The sequence below is a fragment of the Calidris pugnax genome, unplaced genomic scaffold (genome assembly GCF_001431845.1).
Source record: "Calidris pugnax isolate Ruff unplaced genomic scaffold, ASM143184v1 scaffold89, whole genome shotgun sequence".
Lineage (NCBI taxonomy): Eukaryota > Metazoa > Chordata > Aves > Charadriiformes > Scolopacidae > Calidris > Calidris pugnax.
In genome coordinates, this window is record NW_015090865.1 from 4,174,581 (window position 1) to 4,192,798 (window position 18,218).

General features: G+C 45.2%; 1 protein-coding gene across 1 annotated transcript; it reads right to left on the minus strand.

Moving 5' to 3' along the window:
• Positions 1–8,831: 8,831 nt before the first annotated feature.
• Positions 8,832–18,095, minus strand: METTL10 (methyltransferase like 10). The gene is made up of 6 exons (XM_014945404.1): positions 17,965–18,095; positions 17,042–17,107; positions 16,391–16,505; positions 12,520–12,627; positions 11,417–11,633; positions 8,832–10,636 (listed from the first exon to the last, which is right to left on the minus strand). Exons 1-6 carry the CDS (start codon positions 18,060–18,062, stop codon positions 10,509–10,511), a joined length of 732 nt encoding a protein of 243 aa, XP_014800890.1. The 5' UTR covers positions 18,063–18,095; the 3' UTR covers positions 8,832–10,508.
• Positions 18,096–18,218: the final 123 nt, after the last annotated feature.

Here is an 18,218-nt window from a genome sequence, read left to right on the forward strand (position 1 = left end):
GAAGGGAAAGGAGGGAGGGAGGGAAGGAAGGGAGGGAGGAAAGGAGGAGGAAATGCGCTTGTCACTTCCTGAGCGGGGCCCGGCAGGAGGCAGGGCCCGGCCCGCACCTGCGGAACACCCCTCCCGCACACACACGCACCCCCCGCAGCCCAGGAGGGGAGTCCCGCAGCGGAGGGGACGGGGGGAGGTAACGGGGGGGAGGAAAGAGCCGCCCGCCTGGATGGGCATCCGAGGGGTTAATGTTGGGAGGGAAGAGTGTGTGGAGGGGGAAAGAGAGAGAGAGAGAGAGAAAGAGAGAGAGAAAGAGAGAGCGAGAATAAGAAAGAAAGAGAATGAGAGAAAGAAGAGAGAAAGAAAGAGAAAGAGAGAGAGAAAAAGAAAGAGAGAGAGAAAGGGAGAGAGAGAATAAGAAAGAAAGAGAAAGAGAATGAGAGAAAGAAGAGAGAGAGAAAGAAAGAAAGAGAGAAAGAAAGAGAAAGAGCAAGAAAGTGAGAAAAAGGGAAAAGAGAGAGAAAAAAGAAAGCAAGAGAGACAGAAAGAGAGAAAGAGAAAGAATGAAAGAAAGAGAGAGAGATGAAAGAAAGAGAGAAAGGAAGAAAGAAAGAGAGAGCAAGAAAGAGAGAGAGAAAGGGAGAGAGAGAATAAGAAAGAAAGAGAAAGAGAGAGAGAAAGAGAGAGAGAAAGAGAGAGAGAAAGAGAGAGAGAAAAAGAAAGAGAGAGAGAAAGGGAGAGAGAGAATAAGAAAGAAAGAGAATGAGAGAAAGAAGAGAGAGAGAAAGAAAGAAAGAGAGAAAGAAAGAGAAAGAGCAAGAAAGAGAGAAAAAGGGAAAAGAGAGAGAAAAAAGAAAGCAAGAGAGACAGAAAGAGAGAAAGAGAAAGAATGAAAGAAAGAGAGAGAGATGAAAGAAAGAGAGAAAGGAAGAAAGAAAGAGAGAGCAAGAAAGAGAGAGAGAAAGAGGAAGAGAGAGAGAAAGAAAAAGAGCAAAAGAGAGAGACAGAAAGGGAAAGAATGAAAGAGAGAGAGAGAAAAAAGAGAGAAAGGAGAGAGAGAAGGAGAGAAGGAAAGAAAGGAGAGAAGGAAAGAAAGAAAGGGAAAAGGAAAGAAAGAGAGAGTGAGAAAGAGAGAAAACCCCAAAATAATACAAAGAGGTGAGCCCGGTCCCTGGCCGAGCACCGGGAGCCGCCACCCGCCCGGGGGCTCCGCCGCCGTCCCCAGCGGAGACCGAGAGTGACTCCTGGCGGCTCGGCCGGGGGCAGAGCCGGGCTGCACCGCGGGGTGTCCTCGGCAAGAACCGGCCCTGAGGTTTTGTACATCACCGCAGCCGCAGGTGGGATCCGGCAAAAAAAACCCCACTCCTTCACTTCCCTCCTTTTTTTTTTTTTTTTTTTCCCCAGCATTTGTTTCGGGAAGAGGCATTTGACTCTCAGGAAATCCTGCCAGACGAAGGTGGCCACGGGTCCTCCGTGGTGTTCAAAGCCCCATCTGCGTGGCTTCGCCGGGGAGGTGGCCTTTGGAAGCAATCTGCTCTAACAATAACATCTTCCCTCCATTCGAGCCCAACCCCACACAGCACGTAGGCTCCTGCCCAGAGCCAGGGTAATTAGCCAACAGGGAAACTACAGGACAGCGAAAAGGAAGCCTTGGGACCCGTGACACAACAGAAGCCTGAACATCAATCTCGAGCGTGTGCGAGCAGACACCGCAGACGTCACCGGGAACGAAACTGGGGCTGAATTTTCCTCCACCCGGCTGGACGCTGCTGGGGAGGGCAAGTAGGGGCACGTGTGAGCCCAAAGGCACACGTAAAATTAGGCACATGTAAAATTAGGCAGGAGTGGCCAGTTTGAGTGGGCTGTGAACAGCAGAGAAGGGCTGGATGATGTGGAGGGGCTTTTCCATCACGCCCCTCCATCCCACCCCCCGTTTGATTTTCTTACCAGGGATGGAGACGGGTAGAGACAAACCACGTGCGAACTCTTTTTCCAGAACTTTGGGACAATCTCGAGCTTGAGAACGTTTTCTTCCGCTTTCAAAGCTGGATGTGTCACTAATGAAGCTCGCAGCCTAATTGAATCCATTCCCCTGGCAGCCTTGTGCAGCGCAGGCTCGCCCAGAAGGTTGCCTTCCATCCGCTTCCTTCCGCGGCTCGGTCCAAGCCCAGCGTTTCCTACCTCCCATCCTCCGTGCTTCCCGAGGGATGAGCTGCCTGACAGCCCGTTCCCAAAGCATAAACCCCTTTTCCACAGGTGGAATTTTTGGTACCGTCGTTGAAATGTAAAGACCGGCCCATAGGTCCCTGCCCTGGTGACGGGGAAAAAGATGGAAAGCACTTTCCAGCTCTAAAGAACCAGGCATGAGAGTTCAGTCATTGTGGAGAGAAAATTCATTCAGTTAAAATCAGAGCTGATTTAATTTGTGTTTTTGTCTGGGGTGTCAGTGCCTTTGCTACCCACTGACTGCGGCGCCTTCCTCACGGAGATGGAAACTGTGGGCAGGAAAAAAACTAATGATCCCCACGATCCCTCTGATCCAAGTCATTAAAACAATTAGATGTAACAGCGCTAAGCCCTGTGGATAGACACAATGTCCTTCATTTCCAGGGCACAGGATTTGGCTGCTCGGTTACAATCTGCTTTCTGTGGAGCCCTTCCAACGCTTCCCTGTCTCCTCCAGTGTGTTGTTATCCCAGTCATACGCTCCAGGCTTGCTAATAATTTCAGAAGTGTCCCTTTTCGTGATGAGCTACAACTCTGTGCTCTTCTGAGCACCTGAGAATTCCCAGTTATTTATGGGAACAAGCAACACGGGTAAGGGACTCACCCAAGGCCACACTCACCCAGTCGCAGGCTGGGACACCTCCAAAGACCAGTTTCAGAAGCCACACTCCAGTTTGAGGGAAAACCCTGAAATTCACAGAATTCAAGTAACAGCGAGCAGAAGTATTTTTAACAAATTGTTCATACCCATGGAAAGAGCACATCTCTGTAATATGGTCCATGTGTTCTGGGTCAGAAAGCATCTACATCAAGGAGACCCAATACCCTAAACCAAGTGGAGTGATAGGATGAGGGGGAACGGTTTTAAACTTAAAAGAGGGGAGATTTAGATGAAATCTGGGGAAGGAATTCTTTGCTGTGAGGGTGGTGAGAGCCTGGCCCAGGTTGCCCAGAGAAGCTGTGGCTGCCCCATCCCTGGAGGGGTTCAAGGCCAGGTTGGAGGGGGCTTGGAGCAACCTGGTCTGGTGGGAGGTGTCCCTGCCCAGGGCAGGGTGTTGGAATGAGATGATCTTTAAGATCCCTTCCAACCCAAGCCATTTTATGAAACAAGTGCTGCTGTGCAGAGAGGGCTGTAACGAGGAGTGGAGTTCTTAGTACATTTAGCTTATGGAATTTGCAACAAACCTAAAAGTCCTTCTTCTATTTCACAGGTTATTTCCTGCACCCAGGCAACAGCTTTGCATTTCTGGTCCCTGCTGCCCTTGGCAAAGGGAAGGACCACAAGCTGCCCCAGACAGGGTGCAATGGAAACAGTTAACGGATAAAATAAACAGACCATGAAATACATATGGTGAACCGTCCTCTCACTTGAATGTGGTTTGTTAGTTGAGACAAGCCAAGAGTGTGTTGTCCATCGTTCACCAAACCCAAGCAGCTGTGGCCGTGCCCCAAAGCAGCACAGTATGTTGGATAAGCAGAAATGCAGTAGCCACAAGAGTTCAGGTGCCCCAGGGCAGGGCAGCAGTCAGCGCCGCTAATTACTCCTGCAAATTGGGGCCAAAGAGCCTAGATCCTTCTGCCTGAAGCATCAACTCGCTTTTTAGGGGAAAAAAAAATAAAATCTAACTGAGGAACCTTCAGCCTGCCCTTTCTCCTTTCTTGGTGGGTGTCTGAGGGGGGAGGCAGGCTTATCACGCCGTGCCTCCATGTCTCTGTGCTGCTAACGAGGGGCTTCAGTCCACAACCCCAGCAACACTTCAAATCACTCCATAAATGCACATTCTCCCCACCCCTGCTTGACTCGTGACGCTGCCCATGAATAGTTGGCTGCTGGAGTGACTGTGCTGAGGTTCGTTCCTGTTCCCTCGCTCGTGTTTACGAGCTCTGGCTTTCCAGCAGGGGTTCATGCACTTGTGATTATCCACAATTTATATGCTACCTGGCGGCTACACCGTTTGTTTGCCTGACAGCACTCAAGTTTAATTTCCAGCAAGCTGGAAATGAAAGTTTCAAGCCACACTGTTACCTAACGAATGGAAATTAAGCCACAGGTTGGCTTTTCCCTTATTTGTGTCAAATAAAACACGCCAGCAGCGTTCCTTTGTTCGCCTTTTGTCTCCAGGCTATAACACTTCATCCCCTTTCACCGAAAGCCCTCGGTATCCATTAATTGTTCCTCAATTTAGCTGCTGCCCACAAAGGGTTAGATTACGCTCAACGCACTTCCAGCCGATGGAGCCGTCCTCCCCGCAGGCACTCTGTGCATCACAACCTTCCCCAAAAAAGCTCTTTACCCCCCCAAAAAAGGCAGCGAGCGATGGGAACGCAAAGGCAGGTCTACTCATGGCAGCACAAAGCCCTGGCCCGTTTATTTTCTATGTGCTCTCCACATATTTTACAGGAGACGATTCGATACGTTAAAATGCTTCGAGGGCCTATAAAATAAAGCAGTTATTGTTGTAGCAAGTCGTGCTCTTGACTTTTCGGCATGCCAAGATTGGGAAAGCAACCCGGGTGCCAAAACACTGAAAATTTTGCTGTATGTTGCTAAATACCATACTTAAAGATTTCTGTCTGGTATGAAATAACATGAATTTTGGCAGCCTTTTCCCAGGCACCCTGGAACACAGCGGAGCGGACATAGCAGAGTATACACACGCAGATTTTCCTTACAATGGCCACAGAGCTGCCAGTGCATTCCTGGAACGTGGAAATACATGGAAGCCGGTGCCGGCGATGAAGAAAAGCTTGCTGTGCCTCATGGATCGGGAAAGCTATTCAAGAACTCACCCCTACATAAAAATAACTCCAAAGAAGCTGCCAGGATGAGTGTCAGCCCGGTTTGGTAGCTTCACAGCTCTCTATCTAAGCCACACGTGGCTTTGTGTCACAGCTGGACACAAAGCCCAAGTTGTTTTACATGAGGATTTCCAGTTCATCACCTCTTTTCCCCACTCAGACCTTTGGCCCTTCGGCCCCACACACCTCACGGCCCGCACCAGAAACCTGCACAGAACTGAAGTCATTTGGATGCAAATTAAATGAGAGAACATCTCCATTTCTAGCCACAGACGCATTCCCCGAGACAAGAATCTCTTTCATTGCTCCAAGACAGGGATAATGCAAACCCTCTGAAGACATCAGCCCAACCTCTGAGAGCACCCCAGTTCTCTACCTCAAATTCCGAATTGCAGGCACAGATTCCATGTTGGTATCCTGTGGGCAGTCTTTGAAAACCCCTTGTTATTACTCTGAAGGTGTGGGGCCGTCTGCTCACACCACTAATTATTGTGCCTTTTATTTGCTCTCCTGAGGCTCACCCCTGAGACCCGTGTGATGGGACGGATCCTTAACTCAGGTATAACCTGCTGGCCTGGAGAGCAGGGGCAGGATTAAAAACCCAAACATCTGAAAGCTCCTTTCTAAAATTGTTTTGAAAAATAGAAATTTAAAATAGCTGAGAGCCTCCTGTCACTACAGATGTCAAACACCCCAAATCCTATGATACAATTGAGGCAGTTGGCCCTTCCTGGTTTTCAGAAATGGTGCCTCAACGTTGGTTTTGAAACCGAGAGGGTGAGCCCATAATGCAAACAGTTACTTCAACCTGATGCTCTCGATAACCATTTGAAGAAATACTCTCCTGACAGGACAGAAAGCCTGTAATTACAAGCTTCATCATTGCTCCCCCGTCTGGAAGAGCAGCTGCCATAGTTCTGTTAGTGTTTCTGATAGAACCCGACAGCTCTTCAAACAATTGTAGCTCCCAGAAACTCTTTGTTTTAGACCACAGAATTATACTGAAGTTCAAGAACAGATTATTAATTCCATATCTCCTATGTCTTCCAAAAAAAATTAACATTTGAAAAAAGGCCCACAGACAGCAATGCAGTTGACTATTTCTGCTCCTTCAGGACCATTAAATGAACATCCTTTCTTATAAATAACAAGTTGGTCACCAAGAGGGAAGTCGAGGAGTAAGGCAACGTTATCTTGCCCTCTGAATTCTCTGTGTTCATTCAGTTGTCTCAGGATTTTCCTGTCTGGTATTTCTCCCTTTTCCATTTATGTAAACATGACTATAGAAGTATTTACTTCAAGAAAGTACTGTGATGCTGCCGGGGCAAAGGCTTTTTGTCCTGAGAACCTGTGGGACTCTAGCTAAGTCCCATGTGTAGAAACTCCCCTAGATCTCAAATCGATATTTATTTAATCAATTTCTGTTCTCCTCTTTCAGACATTTCACCCTGACAGTTCACTCCCCTGATACACCCCCCCAAAAAAACAGGGTAAAACGCTCCAAGCTCTTTCAGTAGTAGAAGCCCCACAACAAATTCAATGGCCTCACCCGGTAAATGCCTCAAAAGAGAATCCCTCACTGCAGTTTGCTTGGCAACAGCAGGAATCAGGAGTCACGTAGGGGATATCTGAGCTGCACCAAACACAAATGTTGGTGGAGGTGCTGTTTTTTAGTGCTTATGTACTAAAAGCCATCCTCCATCTTCCTGGAAGAAAAGGTCACAGAGAGAGCCCACCAGGATCCATGCAGCCCAGCTCCCTACCACCAGTTCCCAGCAGTTCAGGTATCACTGGAGTTTCACATTCTACTGCTGAAAACACCTCACTTAGAAGATGAAATCTAGCTTGCATCCCAGTCTTGAGGTTTAATTGCTTCAGAAGAAAGGGAGAGACTTCACATCAAGGCTCTGGATCCCCCTGGAGAACACTGGCTATCACCTCCCTTTCCTTTCCAGTCTTCCCAGGCATCTCATTGAGTTTGGCAACTGGCTCCCGAAGCCCGACACAAAGCCCACTGGCACACAGAGAATTTCATCCTCCAGCACAGTGTCAATCAACAAGGGAACATAAACCCTTTCTGTTTTGCTTACATTTTATGCAAAACCGTACTCAGATCCAGAAAGGTTTGCCAGCTCCACAGCAGCATCCAGCCTCAACTCGGCACTGCAGGAAAAGTCTGTGGGCTCATCTGCTGCCGAGATCCGGGGACGACGTTAGTTTTACAAACCTCAAATTTGACAGTAAAATCACATATACAGTCCTCGGATAGCTAAACAATAGGAGCAGAATGTATTTAAAATGCATTTATTCTCCTGGCGTTGCAGCTGAAACCAAGAGTCACACAACTGTGTAGTCAGGAAGACACCAGCCTTCAGGAACTACCACCACGAAGCACTCCCCAAGCCACCAAGCGAACTCATTCCTCATTCCCCAACCTCTTCTTTCTTTTTAAGAAGTTTTTCACCAAAAAGCATCAACATTTAGAGATCATACTTTCACGAAGAACCATCAAGCAAGATGAACTGCCCCAAATCAAGGACGTTCTTTGACATGTCATTCCCAAATCCCACTCCTCAGTGAAAAGCCGTTGTTTCAGTCAGTATCAGAGCCACTACCTGGACTCCATTATTCAAAAAATACCAGGTTTCCAAGAGCAGATTTCAAATAGTAAGCCTTTGGTTATTACTGCCATAAAATAAATCTCCTCAAACATGTTTTACAAGCATTGTTCTACTCTCCGGTGATACTCGAAAGTGCTTGGGCCTGTTGAAGAACCTGTGGGCTACAGATCAGATGCAGAAATTAGGTGCCAAGCAACAGCTTGTGTGTGCTCATTCGAGACTAAAACGGGGCCACGACAAATTTAGGAATCAAAACCTTTCCACTTGTGAGGGCCACTCAATTTCTCCACTCCCCACCCCTCCTCCCTGTAAAGACACCTATCCCAGGCTCTTTCTTTTCAGCTTTCTTGAGCATATTACTAGAAAACTTGTATCTGGACCTGAGAAGCAGAGGGACACATGAATTCTGCCCCAGAACCACACAGAGACATGAAGACAAATGCCTACGGAGAAAGGCCTGACCCTTGTCCATGGGAAAAACACATTCCTGTCCCAGACACCTTCAGAAAACCAGCCTTTAAGGCTCCTAACAGGTCCGTGACACCCTCAGGCAGCAGGATGACGTTTTAGGGGTGACATTAGTTTGTGTATCTCTACCTTATGACTGGATCCCACGATGCCAAAGGTAAAGCAGAGGAACCACATGCTGTCTCTGAAGGCTTGATGTCTCTGGAGTTATACATAGCCCAGAAGTGGTAGGGAAATGCTCAAAGCCCTCAAAAATACAAGAACTTGGGCAAAAATGAGGTAGGATGGAAGAAGAGACTGGTTCTCAGCCTTTCCCCACCACTAAGAAGCCTCCCTGCTGGAAAACTTATTCATATGGGAGGAAATAATTACAAAAAGAAATACCATAGTTTTCCAGAACATTTGAAAAACAACAATATGATTGCAAGAGAAAACAGGGAATTATGATCATTGCTTCCAAATGCCTTGCTAAAAATACTAACTGAAAGTGGTTGATCATACAACTTGCATGACACAGATACATGACTTCTGATGCTAAAATTTCTGTGTGACCATTTTAGGGAGCTTATTTTTAGCTTTACAAGTGATATAAAAATATTACCTAGAGAACAAAATCTAATAATAATAAATCCTACAAAGAGAAGGAAACAATACTTGCCCTGAACCTTAGGTATTGTACGGAGTATGAATCTATAGTTAGATTTCTTCAAATTGATTAAAAGAAAATCCACAACAGTCATGACTTTATTTTCATTCCATGATTAAATATGTATCGTGCCTTCATTAGCAAAAACTACAGATGGGAATAACGCAGATGCCCTAAACACATCCTGCCAGAGCACTTGCCAATTCAAATTTGCTTGTATTAACTCTACCTGATGCCAATTTGGCTATAAAAACGTCACAGTCTTTTTATTGAGGCTGTTATCAGTAGCGTACTTTGAATCCTTTGTACTATTCCGTCAAAAAAAAAAAACCCATCTGAATTACTACTTCCATTCCATAGCACCCTGTTGGCTGCTGGGAACCCGATGACGTGACCCAAATGACAAGAAGACACTCACTCAAGTTTTGGCACTTTGGAACCCAAACCTGACCAAATATGCAAAGAGCTATTCACTGGGACTAAACCTTCTTACCACTGGTGATAGAGCATTCTTCCAACAGAACCAGTATATCCCATTTTATAAAGAGAATAGAGTAATTTAGGGTTCCTGCCTCAAAGACAATGCCAGGGATGGCGATGGGACAACTCACCACTGTGCAAATAATGCCTTATTTCCTATCCTGGGAAAGGACTAGAAGTATTTATTGAGCCTTAAAGATCTCCTGAACCCTGGGAACTAGGAGAAGTCTGGAAACTAGGAGAAGCAATTCCCTGATAAGCAAACATGACCTTGTCCATGAAACAAAACCTGATTGCCTGATAGGGCCCCCTTGATGTTTGAAAGAACAAGTTAATTGTCATCCGTTTTTCCAGGCCTAAAGATAACTCATTTTCCTACCTTTCAAACAATAGTAGTATTCCGAAAATACAAAACAGAAGAAATAAAGGCAAAGAAATTAAGAAAAACCCACTCAAGTTTAATTAAAAAAAAAAGAAAGAATGGATATTTCTGCTTTGAATTCTTACGGATTTATGCAGCTAAAATCTGTCTTAAGAAATTCACTGGAAAACATACAGTCATTGTTGGCTCTTAAGACATTAAGAGCAAATTAATAATGAGAGGCACATTTCACATGCCAGTGAGATTGTAACATTGCACCTTTATATATTTATGGCATCGGTGGAAATAACTGACAAAGCACATACACACTCAGGCAAGTGAGAATTTCAAAACCACTCCACAGCCTCCTTCTGTGGGAAAAGGGTTGAGCCATTGCAGTGGAGACAGGACATCACTGAATGTGAGACCCTCTGAAAGCCTGAATTTAAAGCACTAACTGGTCATTTTTTGCAAGTGCTGCAGCTTTTGTATTCATTTCCCTCCTTAACAGCTACATTCATGTAAAAAAAATTAAAGATCCAGCATAGATTCAAAAAGCTTGTTCCCTATTACACAGCACAACAGAGAAATGAGATTTTTGCTTTGTAGAATACCTTTACCTCTATTGCTCACCAATTACCAATACAAAAATTAAATACCAGATAATCTTTATGTTCCAAACACAAATACTCGTTGTATTTCTCTCTCTCACAAACTTGCAGTTTCCCTTAAACAAGTGAGGTTGCAGCAAGGACAAAATTTACGGGCAAGTTATGCAAAGCTGAACTGTTTCTAGGGCAATGTTTTATAGTCCCTTAGAGTTCCATACACAGTATTTTACTGTGCACTCAAACAGCATTTATTTACACACGTGTCTGAGGTTTTCTGTCAGGTTTAAAGTTCAGACTTTTCTCAACTAATCTAATTTGTCCAAGATGGATGGCCTCAATTTTTTCCTTTGGAAAACCAATGCTGTTACACTGTTTCCAATTCTTCCTCCAAAGCAAAACTTGGGTGTTGGCAGCTCCTCCAGAATTTCAAATCCTGCCAGACAGAAATTAAAATGCTTTTATTAGAAGGAAGTCATTTTATTCTCCTCTCGGATAACCCTTTGCAAACCATTCTTTATTTGTATGGAAAACTTGCAAGTCAGTTATTCTGTAAGTTTATAGGACTGTATTGTTACACTGCACTGCTGCTTTATACAGCTGAAACCCTTCCGTGGGTAATAAAAATCTTAGCTGGCTGACTCACACAAATTAATGGCAGAAAAGATGATAACTTGCCAGTAATTTTAGCTCTCCAGAAGGGACGGTTGTTTTAGATCCACGCTGAGTTTCAAGCCTCAGGCATGAGACTCAAGAGCTGACCAGCATGTAAAAAACACCTTTTCCAGTGGCTGAGAAAGGTCACTGGGGAGGTGACATAGAAGGTCACAGACTTCCCAGTTCCCCTAAATATGGGTAACAACGTTACCCCAATTTCAAAGCAATCAAGATGGGTGAACTGGACCTGGTTAGGAAGGATCAAAAGAGAAAAAGCATCACCCTGGTACAGAACCCCCCTCCTTTCCCAGGGTAACTAGACTGAAATCCTCGTCCCCAAACTCCAACAAAACCTGTCCTCCCTTGCCTCATTGGCACTAACACAGAAACTCTAAATCCTGAGGAAAACAGGGAGAAGACAGGCTGAAGCATTTACTAGTCACTTTACCTTGTCTAATCCTGATCTGAGAAAGTCAATATGCCAACACAGACATCAGAATTTACTCATCACATCCCCAAACAACCACAAATTGGCAGATGGTTCTGCTCAACTGCTTACCTTCTCTGAACTCGTTCAGCAGCTCCTCCTTGGTCCAGTTGCAAGATGTTATGAGGAAAAAGCCCTCTGGTTTCAGTGCACTGCAGAGAGATCTCACGTACTGCTTCCTCTTCCCCACCGCGTTATCGGGATTAAGGCTTATGGCATCAAAAGTCCCCTTGTCAATACAAATCTCAAATCCTGACAGCTCAGCTGATGGAGCCAGGAAGTCTTCTACCTAAACCAGAAGTCTACAACTGTGAAAGCAACCCAGGAGCTCCTGAATCTTTAATGCAAAGCAATACTTTAAAATAAAAAGCCTCAACCCTGATAATAGCTGTGCTTAGGAAAGGGTAACTCACAGGCTTTTCACATTTAGTCAGCTTCCTTCTTGTTTATGTATTACGTGATGATCTATTTGCTGTAAAGCCTGTGTATACACCTAACCACCTAAGGCTCAAACTAACACACTTGAAGTTCATTCTTTAAATCATTATTTGTACTGTGACCCCTGGTTTCAAGGTGCTGGGTGCTAGGGACTGTACGAATGCAGAACAGACAGTGCCTGCCACAAAGAGATTGCAATTGACACACAACAACAGGGACCTCGTACAGGTACAGAGCTGGAGGAGAAAACAGCAGAGCAGAGAGACAGCTCAGAACAAAAGGCAGTCCCAGAATCACAGGGTGGCTGAGGTTGGAAGGGACCTCTGGGGGTCATCTGGTCCCACCCCCGGCCTCAGCAGGGCCTCCCAAAAACTTCCTGCTGCGCAGCTGCTGGCAGGGATTCTATCACTTCAGGACTCCATCCCCTATCTCAAATCTGAAATTCAGAATGTAGCAGCCAAAACACAGAGCTTGCCAAACAGTGAACCACTACTCTGCTCCCTGCTACAAGCAGGGAAACATTTTTATCCCTAATGACTGTTACCAACAGGAAAAAGAAAATAGACCAAAAAATCTTCTTGTAAATACAGATTTATTTGGTTAGAATTCTCTCACAAATGAGTGTCAAAAGACAACGTTAATATAGTACACTGAGCACATCTGAGTATCAATCAGGTCATTTAATCTTGGGTTCAGCTGCTTTCTATTTCCTCAATAAACTCTCTCTCAAAACTTACCTTGAATTTAATGTTAGACATCCCTTCTTTCTCTCTTATTTTTTCTGAAAGTTGTATTGCAGAAGGGGAGTAATCAATCCCAGTGAGATCAGTGTAGCCAGACTTTGCCTAGACAAAAGCAAAGAATCTTAATCAGCGTGTTAGCAATTTTTTTTATCCAACAAATGTATTTCCTATCTATAATCCATCTCATCCTCTCCTCCTCTTAATGACAGAAAAAAAAACCCAACCTTTTACTCACTTTTATTCCCGTTACTGTTACAAGAGCTAAACAGCTGGGGGAATGAGCTGAAATAACTCCATTCTGCCTAATACCTCATCAAAAGAGCTGTTGACTGAAAGCTGGTTTATGTCAACAAGTGGAAAACTGAGTAGAACTGTGAAAAGTAATACCCTGGAGAGGAATAAGCTTTCTTATCTGCACCAAATGTAACCTAGAAACCAGGAATTTTCAGTGATGAGAACATGTGCCAGTGCCAGATGCTTCAAAATAAGAAGAAAACCTCTCTGACACTTACACAACATTTGAGATTGAGCAATTATTTGGTTTATAACCCAAATGGTAAGAGCCAAAATATGTAATACATTTTATTAGTACAGAAATCCACTGCAAAGCCTTACATTTTTCCAATTATTCACGCTGGTGTCCGGTTGAATGCAATTATTTGCACGCAACAAGATCTTTGTATCAGCAGTTTTCAGGCAGGTTGTGCACCACGGAAAAGAGCAGACAGAGGTTTTCTATTAATCTCACTTTGGAGCAGATAAAGATAAACCAGTTCAGCACAGCGAGAGCCTAGAAAGCTTTTTGCAAAGCAGGTGGCCACTTTGAATCGCCTGGAGCTGGGCACCTGGGAGGGGATGGTGACATTTTCCCTCCAAGGCAGAAGCTGAAGCACCCAGATCTGGATATCACGTGTGCCAGTTGGTTTGGCCAGATCCAAACCCAACAGGAAGAGCTAGGATCTTATGGCCAGCTGCAGGCAGAGAGAGGGAGGAGGCCTGGATTTGTTTTCAACAATACACAGATTTTAACTAGCATTAAGCAATCAGCTGCAGATCTACTTCTTGCAAAGGCTGATACCTCCTCAGTGAGGGAAAACTAGGAGAATTTTTTTTAAGACAGTCCTTCCAGCAGCCCTTCAGCCCGTGTGAGCTCAGCACCAGCCAGCTGTTCTTAATTGAGGACTAATTTCAGCTAAACACAAAGACCGTGTTGTTTGTGTTTGATGAAGAACAGCGTATTGCTCAGGCTTCTGCCCACGTCCCTCCCCAGAGCAAAGCAAGCTTCCTGAGATGCCTGCACTGAAGAGTTGGGGGTGGAAAAGCAGTTCCCACAACAGCTCCTCTGTTTGGAAAAGAAGAGCTTGAGTCACTTCAGGGAGTTCCCGTTCACTCCTATCATCTCCGGAGCAGAAAAGGAAAGTTTAAGGATAAACAACATTAAATGCTGCTAAACCTGTAGGGCCTGACTATGTATGGACAGGAAAGGATCATTCACTCAAGTGCCAAACATGACCATTCTGCGTCCTGCAACTGGACCCCTGTCCTGAAGGTGCTATTTGTAAGCACTTTGCTGCTGCTTCTTGAAAAAGCAGATTAAATAGCAGAAAGGTGTCTGCAACTCAATCAACACTGCCCGATTTTGGGGCTTGTGGTGCTGCCAGGTAGACACCCACGCTTGGGTGGTGAATACCCTTCACTTCAGAGAAGTTTTTCAATACCATTGGCTCCTACAATACTCAGGAGAAGAAAAAAAGAGGGAAAAAAAAAAAAAAAAGTCAGAGCTTCCTCCATGTGGCAGCAACATTTCCTTAGAAGAGCAGAAATTTTTGGAAGGCAGAAGAATTAGGTCACTAATGCAGCCTACCAGCCTCCAGAAGTTAGCAGGGGTAGGACCATGCTCTACTACATGTATAAAACCAGCAAGAGGTCCCACTTCTGTATCCGAGATCCTCAAAGCAGGCAGAGAGAAGAGTGGAAGACTCCAGCAGTGTTTCTCTTGGAGCTTACAGATGGGCAGATCCCTGCTGTGGGTGTGCAGAAGACATTTAGCAGCAAGCTGGATGTTTTGCCTCTAGCTATTCCCCAACAAACTGTACTCTATGGCACCTCTTCTTGTCCTGATGAGGGTCTGATACATACCCTCAAGTAGCCACCTTTCAGAGAGGTGCTACATGACTGAAATCTTCCTGCCTTTTTCAGCATTGCCATTTCCATCGCATTATCGAGTCCAACTCCAGCAGCAGAACTGTTCCACAGCAGCCAGTGTGCTTGCCAAAAGAATCCTAACCTTATTTTCAAAGCCTAGCAAGTGAGATCCTGAATTATTTAGGAACAATAAACAAGGTAATTTTTGAAGTCAATTTTCAAATGGGAATCGGACTGAAAATTTCCTATTAAAGCAAGCACAGTACTTTGTGTGCTCAGTGTAACCCCTTACAGGGTGCTCTTACAGCAGTTTAATAGTTTTTAAAAGCTAACAGCCTGTTGTTTTCCCATTACAGAATGAAAATCCATTTCAGATTTGTAAGTGGTGCCAGTATAAAATGGAACTCTTATAAATAAGGTTTTTTCTGTCCGATGTTTCAACAATGAAAAAGCTAGCATTGCATTTAACAATCATCATTATTAGGCTTCAAAATTAATTTATCTTAATGAGATGAGCAACTTCTACTTTTGATGACACCTTCTCCTGTGCTGCAGCATCACCACCAATCCCCATAAAGGTTTAAACTCTTCTAAAATCAAAATCCATGTAAAAAAAATTTCCATTGTAAACCTGACTTTGACTTCCATCTCCTTCAATTTCTGCAGTAACTAATGGAGCCGGTGGAGAATGTAGAACAACAGAAACTGCTACAGTATGATAGCTCCTTCCCTTACCAACTCTCCTGTATTCAATCAAAACCAGGAAAAAAATACCACTACTCCTAAACACCTTGTATCACTGTCTAACAACCCCACTGTAACAGTTCAGAACACATCTGGTAAGGGGTTTTCACCCTGACAGAAATGGGTACTTCTTGAAAAGACAGTGATACTGAACTGTTACTGAACTGTAACAGTTCAGAACACATCTGGTAAGGGGTTTTCACCCTGACAGAAATGGGTACTTCTTGAAAAGAAGTGTTAACACCTTTTTAAGCAATTTACAGAAAAAACTTGGTTAAAACCAGTTTTTACATTGATAATGCATATTATTATCAGAATTGATTATGGAGAAAGAGTTCAGTTTTGTACACGAGAGTACTTAGTGTATTACTCAGTTTCCTTCTCCGTGTTTCACATAACAATGGGAAGAAAAGCATTTTTAAATACAGGAAAACAGAAAGGTAAAGTCAAAATAAAGGATATTCAGGCTGCCCGATTTAAAGAAATACCGTATATTTCAAAATCTGAAGTACTGACAATCTGGGCAGCACCAAAAAAGTAGAAGTTTGAGCATGTCCAGCAAAACAGTAGTTATTTCCATTTGGTAGAACAACACACACACCCTGTTGTTAGGTCACTTTTAAAACCCCCTGCCAGCACTGCTGGTGCAAGGAGTGACATACCCAAGTCCCACAGCCTGCCTGGTGGCCACGTGTAGTTATGCCTTGTCTTTGTGACAAGAGGGTCTTTAAGGCCGAGTTAATTTCACTTATATTTCTAAACCAAATGGAAATATAAAACCTGATGCACAGTAACCAGTGTTCTGTTCATAGGAAAAAACCACAAAATAAGTTTTAATTGAGGTTGCTGGCTTTTTGCCTTTCATGAAGTTATAGCTTGCCATGGCTACTATCGTCACTGGTGAGAACTGTAGTTAAACTCCTGTGTTTGGAGCACTGATTCTGTACCAAAAGCACAAAATTTGCAATATACCAACCAATTCAATCAGTAAAACACCGTTTCCAGTTCCAATGTCAAGTACAGAGCTGTCAAGGGGAATCTGTTGTTTTTCCAACCATCTGATGATGCGAACCATGCTTTCTTCTCCAAACCTATGAAAAACAAGGGCTCAGGTAATCAAGACAACAAAGACAAAAGGCACAGCAAATTAATTTCATCAGTCCCTCCCTCCAGCTTTTGCAAAGTGTCTCTTACTAAAGCACTTTGGTAACAACTGACATAGTTCATATTCCATGTTTGCTTTTAAATTAAAATTACATGGCCTTAAAAATCCACTGAAACACCAACTCTGAGAGATGAAGCCCTTCATACATTAAAAAAGGCAGCAGCACCCGCAACTTGCATAGTTAAACCTGAGCTCAGGGTAAAAAAAGCACCTTTGTTAGTAACATCCACCACAACTACCAGCACACTTTCTGTGCAAGGACAGCTGTCCAAGTGCACCTTAGAAATCTGCATTGCAAAACTGGGCAAAAGCCATAACTGGTGGCTTCAAGATCAAAATTCCCCATCATTTTGCCAACACCCAGAACTATACAATGACCCACCAAATTTCTGGCTTCATTTTTGCAGTGTCTACTTTAAAAATGAAATAAGAGAAACACTCCAGTGGAGTTATTTTATTTACCAAATTTCCCCTGCATCTCCAATGTCTTCAAATGTCTGCAGTTCTCTTTCATATGCAGCATCCCAGCTGGAGTCAGGGGGAAAGGAAAGGATATTGCAATTAATATCGTGGAAAAGATTGAGATTAAAGAGCAAGGGGAAGAGAGGGAGGGGAAAGCTGTATCTATGTAGCAGTGCCACTTTATGTCCATGGTATCACAGAATCATAGAATGATTTAGATCAGAAGGGACCTAAAAGCCACCCCCTGTTCTGGGCAGGGACACCTCCCACCAGACCAGGTTGCTCCAAGCCCCCTCCAGCCTGGCCTTGAACCCCTCCAGGGATGGAGCAGCCACAGCTTCTCTGGGCAACCTGGGCCAGGCTCTCATCACCCTCAGCATGAAAAATTTCTTCCTAATATCTGATCTAAATCTACCCTCTTCCAGTTTGAAGACATTACCTCTCATCCCATCACTACACACCCTTGTAAAAAGTCCCTCCCCATCTCTCCTGGAGCCCCTTTAGGGACTGGAAGGGGCTCTAGAGTCTCCCTGGAGCCTTCTCTTCTCCAGGCTGAACCCCCCCAACTCTCTCAGCCTGTCCTCCCAGCAGAGGGGCTCCAGCCCTCCCAGCATCTCCATGGCCTCCTCTAGACCTGCTCCAACAGGTCCATGTCCTTCTGATGCTGGTGGCCCCAGAGCTGGGGTAAAAAGTCCCTCTCCAGCGTTCTTGTGGCCCCCCTTCAGACACCGGAAAGCTCAAGTATTAGCTAAGTATATAAATCGCTCGGGCACACGTTGCCCGCCAGACACCGAGCTGGGAAGGCCAAGAGTGACAGGACGAGGGGCCACAGCACGGGCCTCCTGCTCCCCGGGCCGCCGCCGCCGCCCCGAGACCGCTCCGCCGCGGCCCATCGCCCGCAGACCCCCTCCGCGCCCACTCACTGCTCTCTGGTGCCCAGCACCGAGGGGCTGAAGGGCTCCTCCCGGCACCCGGGATCCAGCCCCGCGGGGCGCCCGGCCCGCTCCCCCGCCACCGCCATGCCCGGAAGCACCTCAGCACCATAGAGAGCAACCGGGAGAGGGCCCGCGACCGCCGCTCTACCCCTTGGAGGACTCCCACTCGCTGCCCGGGCGGGGATGGAGAGAGCTCGGCTCCATGCGGAATAGAACTACACTTCCCAGAAGGCCCCCGCGCC